We start from the raw sequence: 13,831 nt of genomic DNA, 5'->3' as shown, positions 1-13,831 counted from the left end.
CGAATGGTACAAATATATTTTTCCCTGCATGTTTTGGAAGTGAATGTTTGTATGTGTAATTGACAATTCCAAGAGTTGTCAAAGCATCCTTTTTGAATTGGATATGGATATCAAAATAAATAAAAAATGATACTTTAACAACTTTGTTCTGGTATGCAATTTTCTTTTCTAAAATTTTAATTTTTTATATGAAATAACAAAAATATCATTTTTTATATTATCGAGGTTGTATAGTTGAGAAGGTTGTCAATATATTATTATTTCTTATTCAAATATGTTTTAGGTTATAAAAGAGATTTTTGAACTCTGATAATTTTTGTGGAAAATGATATTTTGATAACTCTTAAAATTGTTTACAACTTTTAATGTGATGAATTTAAAAATAAATATATAATAAAGGGTAAATTTGTAATTAAATGGTATGAAAAAAATAATGATAATTCCAATTTTTTATGCAATCACATTACAACATCCAATACTATTATTTTAATATTTTTTTAATATCATTTAATTACAATTTTATTCTTTACATATATATATATATATTTATTTATTTTTAAATTTATCACATATGGTATACAATTTCTAGAATTTTCAAAACATCATTTTCCATATTTTAAGTACAAAGTTGGTAAGTGTTTTGGATTCGTACATGTTAGGCTTAGATAAAATAAGTTTACATGGGGCACAATAGGTGAATCAAGGCCAAAAAAGATCGTTGGTATATTATAATCACTGTATTCGAAATATATCTTTAGAGTGTGGTCAATCTCACACAGTTTTATCTTAATAATACAAATAAAACCTTCACTTTAACTTATAGCAAGACTCTTTAGCTTAATAAAACAAGTTTCACTCATAAGTAACACAGCAAATTTATGTGACACTTAGAACGAGAGAAGAGTATATGTCTAATAAGTCATACGAAGAAAAAGAAAATTAACCATTACATAGAATACATGCTACACTAATCAATATATACAAGAACAAAAATGGGGTCCTCAATGTTGAGGTCATGGTGTTTCTGAAGTAAAGATGCCACCATCTCAGAACTCAGAATCTAAGGTCACCACTTTGAGTAAGAAATGGACATCACCTTGGTACATGCTAAGGGAGTGGGGGACCTCCATCTTTTCCCTTCTTCTATGTGTTGAAGGGTTCACACAAAAATGAAGTAAAACAATCATTTCCTCATTGGGAAAAAAGTCTCAATCAATCAAGAATTAGTTCAAATGGAAGAAAGCCAATGTAGGAAGTATTGTATTAACTATCAAATATACTCTGTTAAAGTGTGTATTGTCAACCACAAGACATTACATTGCACAAACCCAAAGTCAAGCCAAACTTTTCAATTGGGGATTCAAAGTTGCTAAAGTAGCATAACTAAACACCTACCTCAAATAATTCTCCCCCCATAAACACGCTAATCTAAGGAAAATTTTGCCCTATCAAAAAAGCTAAAGGGCATCACATGACCCTACAAAAAGCAAAGTAGACAATCTCATTACAGAAACAGATAGGTGCATGCTAAAGCTACCCATCCGCGTGACCCACACCATTGATAAAAAAAAACAACAAAAGTATGGTGGAAGAACCCAAAAAAACCCATCTCTCACCAAGTAATATAAAAAATAAGGGATGATAGAATTCACCCCAAAAAGGGGTCCAAATTAGAAAAAGGAAAAGTTTTTATCAATTGGGCTTTAGATCCTGAAACAGGGTATCCCACCTGATTTCTTCTGTAGCAGCTGAAGACCAGTATTCATCATCATCATCTGCTTCCATTTTTTGCTCCTTGTGGGAATGGTAAACCATGGGAGTGGTAAAAGTATCAAGACCATGCACCACAGTGTTAGGACTTCCATTTGTGAGCAAGAGCCTCTCTTGCTTAGCCACCATCAACCTTTTGTTCCTCTTCATCACATGACTCTTCCATCTTGTCCCATAAGGCCTTGTTCTTGATGATGGCACCACAACAAGTGCTGATGACTCTTCTTCACAGCTCACAAACGTCCTAAAGTAATTGGCCAAGCACCTCTTTGTCCTCTTGATCGCCACCATGAGCCTTGCCACAGGGCGTGGTGCCCTCTTTCCCTTCACTTTCCTTGCAAGCTTCAGAATCTCTAGCCTGTGTTTGGCTATGGAGATCCCCATGCTCATGAGAAACTCATGGTTGAAGTAGAGTATGTCTTCTTCTTCAAGCTCATTGTGTGCAAAAGTAAGGCCATACTCATACACTAAGGTTGGCTCAAGGCATGTTTTGGAAAGCCATGAGAACCAATCCATGGTTGGTTTGAAGGGATATGACTCACTCTTGTGTTGTGTTGTGTTGTGTGTGATCTTCTTCAACTTCAAGAGTGGAGAATTTATATAAAGAGTGGTAAAGAGAGATTGAAAAAGAGAGTTGTCAAGTCTTGGAAGGGACTTGGTCTTAATTTGTAGGGTGACTATGTGTTGTTTTCTTTTGGTGAAATTAGTTATATATTAGTTGAGTCTTGAGAGTGACTAAAGAAAAAGTAAGCATAGGGGTGTGTGTGGGGTATGTGACATTGTAACCCCCACCCATGTTCATGTTCCCTCCACAAATAGTCCATGTGGCATCAAACTTTAAGGAGTAAGACCTAAGAATAAGAATTTCTTATGCAAATTTAACCCATCAATCACGGGTTAAGGAAAAGTACCCTTAGTGGAGCCACCACCACTTGTTTGGTGTTAAGTAGTTGAGAGTGAAAGTAGCTAATGCAAGAGTTAAAACTTTGGTTTGGTGTATGCTATTCAGGCGTTACTTACAACAATTAACATGGCTTTTGTTGAAAAAACTATGTCAACAAAGAGATTATGAGATCTTGTACTATAAAAGTGGGTGGAAATTTCGTTTTATAAGTTAATTTTATTGAATTGAGTTAGACTTAAGTTTGTTTTTTAATATGATATACAATCGTTTAGAACTTTGTTATTGGGTTTATCAGGTTACCCACTATCAAACCGTTATTAAATCATTCATAAATATATAGTCTCACGCCGAGACTATCCATAAATATATAATCTTATGCATAAGTTGGTAGTCTTGGTGTGAGGAATATGTTGAAAATCTCACATGAGTTGACAACCTTATACTAGATTACAACTAAAAAAAATTGACTAAAAATGTGAATTATACGTGGAACAATTTTAAAATTGCATCGTGCAACGTTAGCATTATAAAATTACTTTTTTTAGTGTGCAATTTTCAAACTAATATTTTTCTTTAAGAAAATGAAGGTTTTTTTCTTCCATTCTTTTGCCATCAAATGAATTACATATGATTGATATCCCATAACCCATGAAACTTGTCCTTCCACTTACACTTAATTACATGGCTTCGTTTTCTTGCACTTGCTTGTGGAACAAAGAGGATCACTTTACAGAACTTTCACAATTTCTTCAACTCATTACTCCATTTTAAGTCCTTTGCTTCTCCTTTTTGAGGCCAACATTAATAATGCTTTCTTTCAATTACAAGAGATAGAAATAAAGTAAAGACAAAGATACATTATTTCAATCAATAAAAATAAGAAAAAAAAAACAAGTAAAAGAAAAAGAATCTCAGCTTATCTGCTCAGCAGAAGAAAAAAAATAAAAACAAATGAAGTTTATAAAAAAAACTATTTTGTGCTATTAAAAACTTTAAAAAATTATATATATTTCATAGAAAAAAAATCCTTTAATATATTTATTCTCTCAACAAACAATGAAAAAAATATGATATTTTAATTCTATCTTTATTTCTTTTTCTTTATTCTCCTTAAAGGGAACAGAGAGAGAGATAAGTTAGACTTTCATAAATTAAGGAACCACTAAGTATAATTATTTCATTAATTAATCTTACCCAAACCGTCATTACGGTTGAAAAAAAAAGTTTATTTAAGATCAGAAAAAAATGAGAGAAAAAAGTTTGGAAAAATATATTTATGATTATCTTTGATGAGTTTGACATGTAATGTAATGTTGCATTGACTTTGGTTCTGCGTGTCATCACCATCCAATTAGCTTCTAATATCTATAATACGTATTTCTAATTACTTTAAGCATAATAATGGCTGATTAGGTTGCACGTTTGGAATCTTTCAAATCTCAAATAACAATGCTGTTTTTTACTCATTTCTAATATTGTGTACTTCATGGTACCCTTTTTTAATAATATATATATATATATATATATATATATATATATATATATATATATATATATATATATATATATACTTACAAAGATCGAATATTTTCTATTTTTTGTCTTCTGTCTTCTTCTATTGTCTCCTTCTATTGTTGGTTCGTTTGATCTGTAGGGTGGAGTACCTGTAAAGACACTTTAACGCTCAAATTAAGTGAGGTGTTGATGTGTTTGTTCAGGTTTAGAGTTAGAATCGTCATTATCTTTCACCATGAAATCTACCTTTATTTATAATTTTTTATTGAATTTTATATCTTATAAAGATTAAAGTAGACCCAATAGTTCCTTAATCATGTTTTACTATCTTTACTTTACATTTAGTTCTAATTAATTTGTCAATGCGTGTTATCGGTTTAGGGTCGAGACACGTGACCATGAACTTGTCGACCAATCAATCATCCGACTTTTTGTAGAAATATATATATAACTAATTGCATAATCTTATTTTTTTATTAATAAAAAATAAAATAAATTAAAAAAAATTAAAAAATATTTTAACTCTTATACATAAAGAAATAAAAAAAAAATGTCTAACAGAAACTAAACCAAACTTAGGTCTCAGTAACATAATAAAGCTGATATGAACATTATATAGGGATAAAAAAATACTACCAAAATTAGCAGGACAATGTAACTATTCTTTTAGCTTATATATAAATTATCTTTTTGTCCTAATCATACATATAGATTAATGATTACTCCATAAAAAGAATCAAATCAAAACATTTGAAATGAATTGTACTATACAATTAAGATCAAATTACTAAAATTAAACTCTTAAAAGAATTAAATGTACAAGTCTATTTATTACTTTTAACTTTAATTTGGAACTTGATCTCCAACATAAAATAATATTTTATTTTAAATTTGATTGAAAAGAGAATGTTAGTATAATTGAATGTAAGAAACCTATGCACAGTAACTTTCATTTTTAGCTAGACAAGACACTTCAAATAACAACAATCATCGTCATATAAAAAAATATATTTAGGTGGATATCTTTCATACATTAAGGTTGGTTGCTGTGAGCTTATTTTTCTTCTTTTGTTTTTTTTTTTTTTTAATTTTAGTCAATTCATCAACTTTCAAAAGTAAATGTGCCACTTTCTTGAAAATAAAATTGAAGTTGAAAATAAGAACAAAAAGTAATACATATATAACTTGCTTTGGCTACATGTCAAAATCACTTTTTCCCTAAACAGTAAGAGGTTGTCACAATGCTTAATAAATGGCTCAAACACAGTTAGGTAATGCCCCCAACTTACCCTTACTCTTCTTTTTTATTGATAAATAATAAATAAATAAAATAAAATATCAATGAAATGTTCTAATTAATATATAAAAAAAATTAGAGATACTTGTTTTTTTCAAATAAAAAAAAAACATTTCTAATCGTTAAGGAGTGAAATTTAAACCTAATTTAAAGTTGACTAATAAAATAAGATTTGAACTCACTTATAAACTCTGAAATGAAATATGATAATTTTGAAATCTTCAGCACCAATTTTAATTTATTAAATTCCTGATAAAGTTTTTTATTTTAATCAATAAACAAGTGCAAAGGTTAATTTTACCTTCAATTATATGAATGAGTTTAGTCAAATTTTATATCCTTGATATTAAAAACTCGCAAATAGTTTCTGTGCACACATTTAAATGATTATCGTATAAAGAAATTGTATTTTAGTTTATTTAACATTACAATAATTTATATATTCAAATATTTTCCTTCGTACTTTTATCTCGAATCTCCAAACATGTAAATTAATTAAGAATATATTTGATAAATGAAAAAAATAATAAAGTCATAAACCAAACTCAAGTCTCATATTGTTTTAATAATAACTTCTGGAGTAGCATTTTTCTAATTAGTGTGAACTTAAACTTTTAATTTGTTTGATTTAAATAAACATATGTCAAACTAGATAGTCAAACTCTTGACTTGATTTATTTACATTTTTTTATTCATATTTAATTTTAAGTTTTGCATTTTTTTAATAATCTTAATTCAAGTGTTTGATATATTCCATTTAAATAAAATAGTCAAACTTAGTATTTTTTTTTTTACAAGTTGAACTCTTAATTAATTAATTCACATCCATACTCGCCTGTTTAATTTTATATGTACCCTTTTATGAATGAGTAATTTAATTAAACTTTCATTTTTTTTCTTCTTCTTTACTTGATTCAAGTTACTTTAACTACTTCTGTCTCAATTTTCAAGTTTGAGAGTATTAATATGCTTCCAATTATAAATAGGTATATTTTTCTAACATGAGTTAGATTTGGAGTTCTTAATGCAAAAGTGACGGAAAAAAAATAAACTAACTATAATTCACTTTAAAAAATTCATAAAATTTGATCGTACATACACTAAAAAAATCATTAAATAGAAATTAATTTTCAAAATAAAAGATAATTAGTTCTTATAACGACTAAATTAGAAAACATTTTAGCGACTAAAAAAATTATTGGTTTCTAAATTAGTTTTTATTATTAATAAGTAGTTTTTAAATTGATATTTAATTAACTATCAAGGTAGCTAATTAGATACCAATAGTTAACACTAATTAGATACCAATAGTTAACACTAATTAGATATCAACTTAAGAAATAAATAATTATTTTAGTCATTAAAATGGTATCTAATTTAGTTACTATAACAACTAATTATTTTTTGTCTATAAAATTGGTTAAAATTAGTTTCTATTTCATGATTTTCTTGTAGTGATAACTATGAAACTTATATCTCAGCTAGATTGATATCCGATCCAATGATTCTATTAATACATGTAAAAATATTATTAAACAAGAAAAAAAAATGCAAACAAGTATATAAGAAGGAACATCAAACCTAAACCTAAACCTAAACCTAAACCAATTGAAACATAGAAGTATTACACCTATTATAAAAAAAAACAAAAGAAAAACTAAGAGGCAAACGATAGAATTAGACCAACACCTAGAAATGGGAACTTCAAAAAATACTTATTTCTTCTATAATCTTCTATAATCTGCTTAAATTAATTAAAAGCTAATATAGATTTCATAACACTAATTTAGAGTTTATTTTTTGTTTAACTTTTTATCTTTAGGGGTCAAAGGACCACAATAAAATTAATGTTTGCATATCAATCAACCTGTTGATTAAGTGAAGGTAAAGATAATTAATTCAGATGATAGACGTAGGAATTTGAAGTTCATGTAAAGTGGTTTAATAATGAGAAATTAAACACAAATTTGTTTAGGGTATCACTTCAACACCATGCAAATTGCGTAAGCAAGTGAATTTGTGGGTTCCTCTTGCTTTAGAGAAAGACATAATTATAGTAATTAAAATAATATGAGTGTTAATTGTAGTTATGTGAAACTTATATTTAAGAGAAAGTGATAATAATTAGTGAATTGTATTTGGTTGGTAAAGGTGTGTTTGTTTGTGATATCATAATTGAGTTTATGGTATCAACTAACGTTAATCATTAGCTTTGCAAACCTAAAATCACAAGATTAAGCAAATATATGTTTAAAAATTTATTATTTATCCCTTTTAATATATATAGAAAGTTTAAAATTTTGTTCATAGTATCAATGTATTCTTACATCATTCAGGAGTTGAGGTTAATAATAATTTATATATTTTCAACTCATAAACATAACATCAACTTTCAAAATAAATAATATTATATATATAATAATTGACTCTAATAATATTATTACCTTTTATATTTTACTTTACTTTTATATTTGAGTTTAAACCAATAACTTTATTTATTTATAAATGTTGGTTTAATATATAAGTGAGATTCAAATCTATTACTACCAAACTCACAAATTTAAAAATATAGTTGTATATTATTTTTTTTATCAGTAATAAAAAATAAATAAATGAAAATCATTTTAGGGATGGTCAAACCCTTTTACACGAAATTGCATATTACTTAATAAATTTATTACTATTATTATTATAAACTACGTATATTTATAAAATATAAACAAACTCTTAAATCCAAAAAAACACAAGGGAAAACTTTTGAATCAATAAAAAATAGTATATATAAAGTGAAATTTAATATAAATGCTTTATTATTACTTATATCAACACAATCATTATTACTATTACTATAAAAATACCAATTATAATGTATTTTAATCTAAACCTCCAATCTTTTATCCAGTTTTATTTTAACCTAATCCAATATAATTTGTTTATAGTATTTTGGTCTCTCTTCTCATCAAATCTCTACAAAAACTTTGAACAAATAGTTAAAAGACGATGAGTAAGAAAGTGTGATTTTTCTTACTTATTTATTATGATAAATATATTAGAATGGTTATATTGAGTTCGAGATTTTTGATCATCAGCTAAAATTAAAGATATGGTTGTGAATATTATTTTATAAATTAGTTTTGTAAGACTTAGTTAGATTTTAAATTCAATTTTTAATATTATATTGTGATTATATATTTTTTATATTTTTAAATTAAAAATAAAAAGTGGATAAATTTTATTTATTTCGGTGAGTCTTACTAATAGGTTAATAAAATTGAGCTAAGAATAAAGTGAAAAAATGAATTTATCCTAATTAAAGATAAATTGGTCTGCCATAAATAAATAGAAAATTTATTTTATTAAATACTTACTAGGCTAATCTAGGCCCAATACACTCTCTCTACAGTATCTATACACTTTTCAAAACTATATCTGTCTACCTTTTTCATAAAAGATAAAAGTTATGATTTGTTTGGATTGAAAAGTGAATTTGAGAAAAAAAAAATGATAAATTTAAGAAAAACAGAGTAGAGAATGAGATTAAATATCCTAATTTATACTAAAAACTGAAGGAAATTTTCTATTAAATTTTATGAGTGATTTGATAAAATTATAATTTTATTCTTATAATCAAGATTAATTTAAAATTAAATTAAACTATTTATTTGTACATGAAATTTATGTGTGATTAAAATATTATTTTCATTATAGTGTTTGAACTCAATAGAAAAAATATGAATGATGTGATATTGCCAATACCTGCAAAAGTTATTAAAAACAAAATTTAAGCATAAAATGAACGAGTTATATATTTGTTAACTGTATCAGATCACCTGTCTATCGGATCATTTGCAAATATATAGTCTTATTTACGAGTTAACAGACTCGATATAAGGGGTGCGTTGAAAATCTCATATCGAATAAAGATAAAGACATTTTATAGTGTATAAGTAAATAAATTTTTTGTCTTACGAACCGATTTTATAAGGTTGAATTAGATCAAATTAGTTATGAACAATAATATAGGACAACTATATTTTAACACCGATTAATCTCATTTGATACCTAAAAGAATTATTATTTTATTATAATACAATATTTTATTAAAAAAATAGTTGTAGAAGGGTAATTTTATTATTATTAGAGTATAAAAGAAACTTTATTCTAAAATTTAATATTATGAGAAGGGTGTAAAGAAAAAAAAGTAGATAATTTTCTGATTTGGTCATTGAAGTGTGCTTGCTTACAAAGGAAAAAAAAGAAGCTTAGGCCACTCAAAAATACTAAATTACTAATAATATTATAATAACAAGCATTGTCTCGGTTTGATATTTAGGTTTAAGTTAGAATGTATCCCATTTATACTAAGTATTCTGATTTTATGTTTCTTTTACTTTCAAACTCTTTATTATGATGTAACACATAATAATATCATCACACTAATATTTTTGGAATGGATGTTAAGAATTGGACTTTAAGCCTAATTCAATCCCTATAAAATCGGCTCATGAGGTCGATGTGTGATTTCCAACACATCCCTCATGTCGAGAGTGACAACAGGCGTGGGATAACATATTATGGGTGGTGGCCTGATAAACCCAACAAATACTCGCTAGGATAGGATCGAAAATGACTCTGATATCATGTTAAGAAGTGAACTTTAAGCCTAACTCAACCCCATAAAATCGGCTTGAGGTTTGCACTCACTTATATACAATGAATTGTCTTTAGTCGATGTGGGATTTCCAACAATGGACTTTAAAATATAAATGGGGAAAAAATCTTGAAGAAGTTAAGATTATTCTTAAAAAAGAAACTCATTAAATAATATGTTTTTTCAAAGTTTTTTATCTTCATAAATTTATTTTATTTCTAGCCTCTTTAGAATAATGACAACGTGACCCAGGTAAGAATTACATAGTTACCATTTTAAAAAAATTACAAATGAATTGTCTTTAAAAAGGTAACTTATAGAAAAATAATAGTGTAAAATATTTATTTATTTATAAATTAATGGGGAGAAAAAAAATATGAAAATTTATGATTAAAAAAATGTTGAATTATTGTTGTAATCAAAACCCTGTCTCGCTTTTACTGTCAGACCTGGCATCGCATTTCATGTACGCCACACAAAAACCAAAACCTTCATTTTATCGTTTCAATCAAATTCTCGCGCACCGCTTCAACGATTCTCTTATCGCGCTTTTTTGGCATAATCCAGTTTTCTCTCTTCTCCTGCTTCTACTCGCGCTCAATCAATCTCAATTTTCTCGACAAAGTGACAAACAATACTATTAAATACTCCTTGCAAAGAATTATGTAGAAATAATTAATACATTAGAAATCGATCGTTATTTAACTTTAATTCTTATTACAAAACAGTCTAAAAATTTATTTATTTATTTATTAAATTCATTTAATTTAATAGAAAAAGTTAAATATATATAGTAGTAATTGCATAGTACTTAAACACGTGGATATATATATATATAGTAATTGCATAGTACTAACATAATAAATAACATATACTTTTATAGGGAATCCATTTTAGGATTTCAACCCCAAATAATTGTACATGCAATCATTTTAAATACACTAATAATTGAGCATATATGCAACGTCATTATAAAACTCATCTTCATATCTATACTTTATAGTGAAAATATGAGTTTAATGAATAAGTATGATTAGTGTAAAAATTTGTATGCTCTCCATTAATTAGAAATTATTATGGATATAATTTATTAAATCATTATTATAGAAATCGATAAATTTTGTACGTACTGTCTTATTATTGAATTTACTTAATAATTTTTCATTTTCTTAATAAGTCAAAATAATTAATGATCTGGTTTTTTCAAAAATAAAACGAAATTAAAAATATTTTTTACATGAAAACTCTCATGATAGGTATTACTGTGAAACTTAACATTCAGGTCAACATTCCAAATAACAATAATCATCTACTACGACTGAAAAAATATTATTAAGAAAAATACAAGTAAATATGAAGAGACTGAAACAAAATCTATATATTAACAAAATAAATAAATAAATATATATATATATATAACCTTTACCTATTTATAAATAATTATAAAAAAAACTTAAATAAAAAAAAAAATTGTTCTATATGAACTAAAGTAAACTTATCAATCAAAACATTCCCTTCATGAAAAATGTGGAAAATTGATTTTTCCACTATAATTAAAACAAATATTTAAAATAAAAAAATAAAATCAATTATAATACTATAAAAAAAACTATTAAACTTATTGTATAATATTATTGGGATGTAATTGAATGGTTTTGAATTGCTATTTTAGTTTTTGTAAGATATGATAAAGTTGTGATGCAAATGGAACTTTTATTTTATTTAATTTTGTTTCTGTGTTTCTACGCAACTTTGTGTTAAAAAACATGTAATGGAAACTGTGACAAAGTTGGGAATGATGTTGACAACTTGGACATCAATTCGAAAGATAATGGGTTCAATTCAATATTCATTCAATCGCAAATGTTCCTTTTACTAACAAAAGTGGAAAACCATTTTTTTTTTCTTTCAAAATATTAGAATATAGTTTTAGGATATGTATAATGCAAGATGAATTATTAACTAATCAAACTATTAAATGAATATTAATAAGAGCCTGGACCAATGAATTTAGTTCAAATGAAATTCTTTATTGACACAATAGAAAAGTCTTAAGAATTATATTTACTTATAATTTAATTTTTTATTGATTTATAAAATTAGAATTGTTGTTTTCTTATACGTTATATTCTATTAGGTTTATTATTGGTTAATGTGTGAACTTCTTCATATATTCCTTTGAATGGAAATTATGGTGTTAAAATGTATTTAAATTTGTGGGTTAATTTGGTTGACTCCGAGTTTAAATAATTAGAAAAAATATAGTTTTTGTAAATATGAAGCAAATTAAATTTGATTCACTTAACTTGTGTGTTAATTTTTTTTGAATTAGGTTAGATGTGTGTTAACTTGTATTCTTCCACTAATAACTTTTTATAAAAAAAATCATCTTTTTATTATAATTACTTAGGTTAATATTTTGATTTTTTTAAGACTCATTAAATATTTAAATTATTTTTTATATTTAATTTGTTTGTTAATTATATAAGTGGCTATACTATTTGTATATGATTGAATTCTTGGATGCTTATTTAAGCGGTTTTGATTGTTGTGAATGATTCTCAAGTATTTTTGCTTCAATACAAATGAAATGAGATAATATTAAAGTCGTATTGTGATGGTTGTTTTGATAAATAGAATATATGGAACATAAAGATACATGAATCGTGAGTCTTCTCTAGTACAAATGTTGTCTGGTATTGATAATTTTGACATTGTATGAGTTGGGAAATTATTGTTTTGAGCTTATAAAGTATGAAATTATTGCATGGATTGGAAATTTTTAGAAAAACGGCATCTTTTTATTGGGTTTAGTCTTAAATTGAATATGACTCAAGTGATGTAGGGTTGGTGAGGCAAGATTCAAGCGATGTGCATTAATTATACTAACTATCTTACATGCTCAAGCGATAGATTCATCACTCAAGTGACAAGTGTATAGCTAAAGCGATGACTTGTAGCGTGAGTGAGAGAGATATTGAGACAATTTTCTCTCATTTAAAAGCATATTGCTCAAGCGTTGTACAAGACGCTTGAGCAACGTGACTTATGGATCAATTGTTGATTCTAAATACGCATGATGTGAGGCAATGTCCACGTGTCATAACATGTGGCATTACATAACATGCAGCCTAGGAACTTAAGCATTGGTTGGTCTATCAAACGTGATAAGATTCCAATTGGGCCTTTTGGAACTTGTTGGATGGTGTTTCAACATGTGGATATTACTTAAGACTTAGTTGCAAGGCTTAAGCCTTAACTATAATGCTTAAGTGATGGACAATCACAATAAAACAACAATCGTTAGAATGTGGAGAACCATGAGAATGTTTTGTTCTTAGGTTACATTTTGCTTAAGAAAAATGTTTATGTATGTTGTTAAAGTCGCTCAAGTGAAAAAAAAGCTTGCTCAAGCAACAATATGTGAGGTGGTGATGATGTTATGTTATGCTTGATGCTTCTATACATGTTTATGGATGATGTGATGTATAGAATATGAGATTAATTATATACATTCTGAATAGATATATGATTAATGTTTAGACGCATGACATGTGTTCTTTTTTTATGACTCTTTATATAGGTGGTGGATCTTAGATGTATTGGTTACATATACATGTATGTGAGATGATATATATACATATAATGTTTGATCCTATATCAATAGCCCTAATTAGGTGGCTTGCATGATCCT

At 26.5% G+C, this 13,831-nt stretch overlaps 1 protein-coding gene across 1 annotated transcript; it reads right to left on the bottom strand.

The window, feature by feature from the left end:
* Window positions 1-1,227: 1,227 nt before the first annotated feature.
* On the bottom strand, window positions 1,228-2,576 carry LOC137819419 (Sterile alpha motif (SAM) domain-containing protein). Its single transcript, XM_068623267.2, has one exon. The coding sequence runs from the start codon at window positions 2,284-2,286 to the stop codon at window positions 1,693-1,695; it is 594 nt and encodes a 197-aa protein (XP_068479368.1). The 5' UTR covers window positions 2,287-2,576; the 3' UTR covers window positions 1,228-1,692.
* Window positions 2,577-13,831: the final 11,255 nt, after the last annotated feature.

Source organism: Phaseolus vulgaris, chromosome 10, assembly GCF_051622355.1.
Source record: "Phaseolus vulgaris cultivar YP4 chromosome 10, ASM5162235v1, whole genome shotgun sequence".
Classification (NCBI taxonomy): Eukaryota; Viridiplantae; Streptophyta; class Magnoliopsida; order Fabales; family Fabaceae; genus Phaseolus; species Phaseolus vulgaris.
Note: the sequence above shows the minus strand (reverse complement) of the source record. Positions and strands in the feature narration are given on the sequence as shown.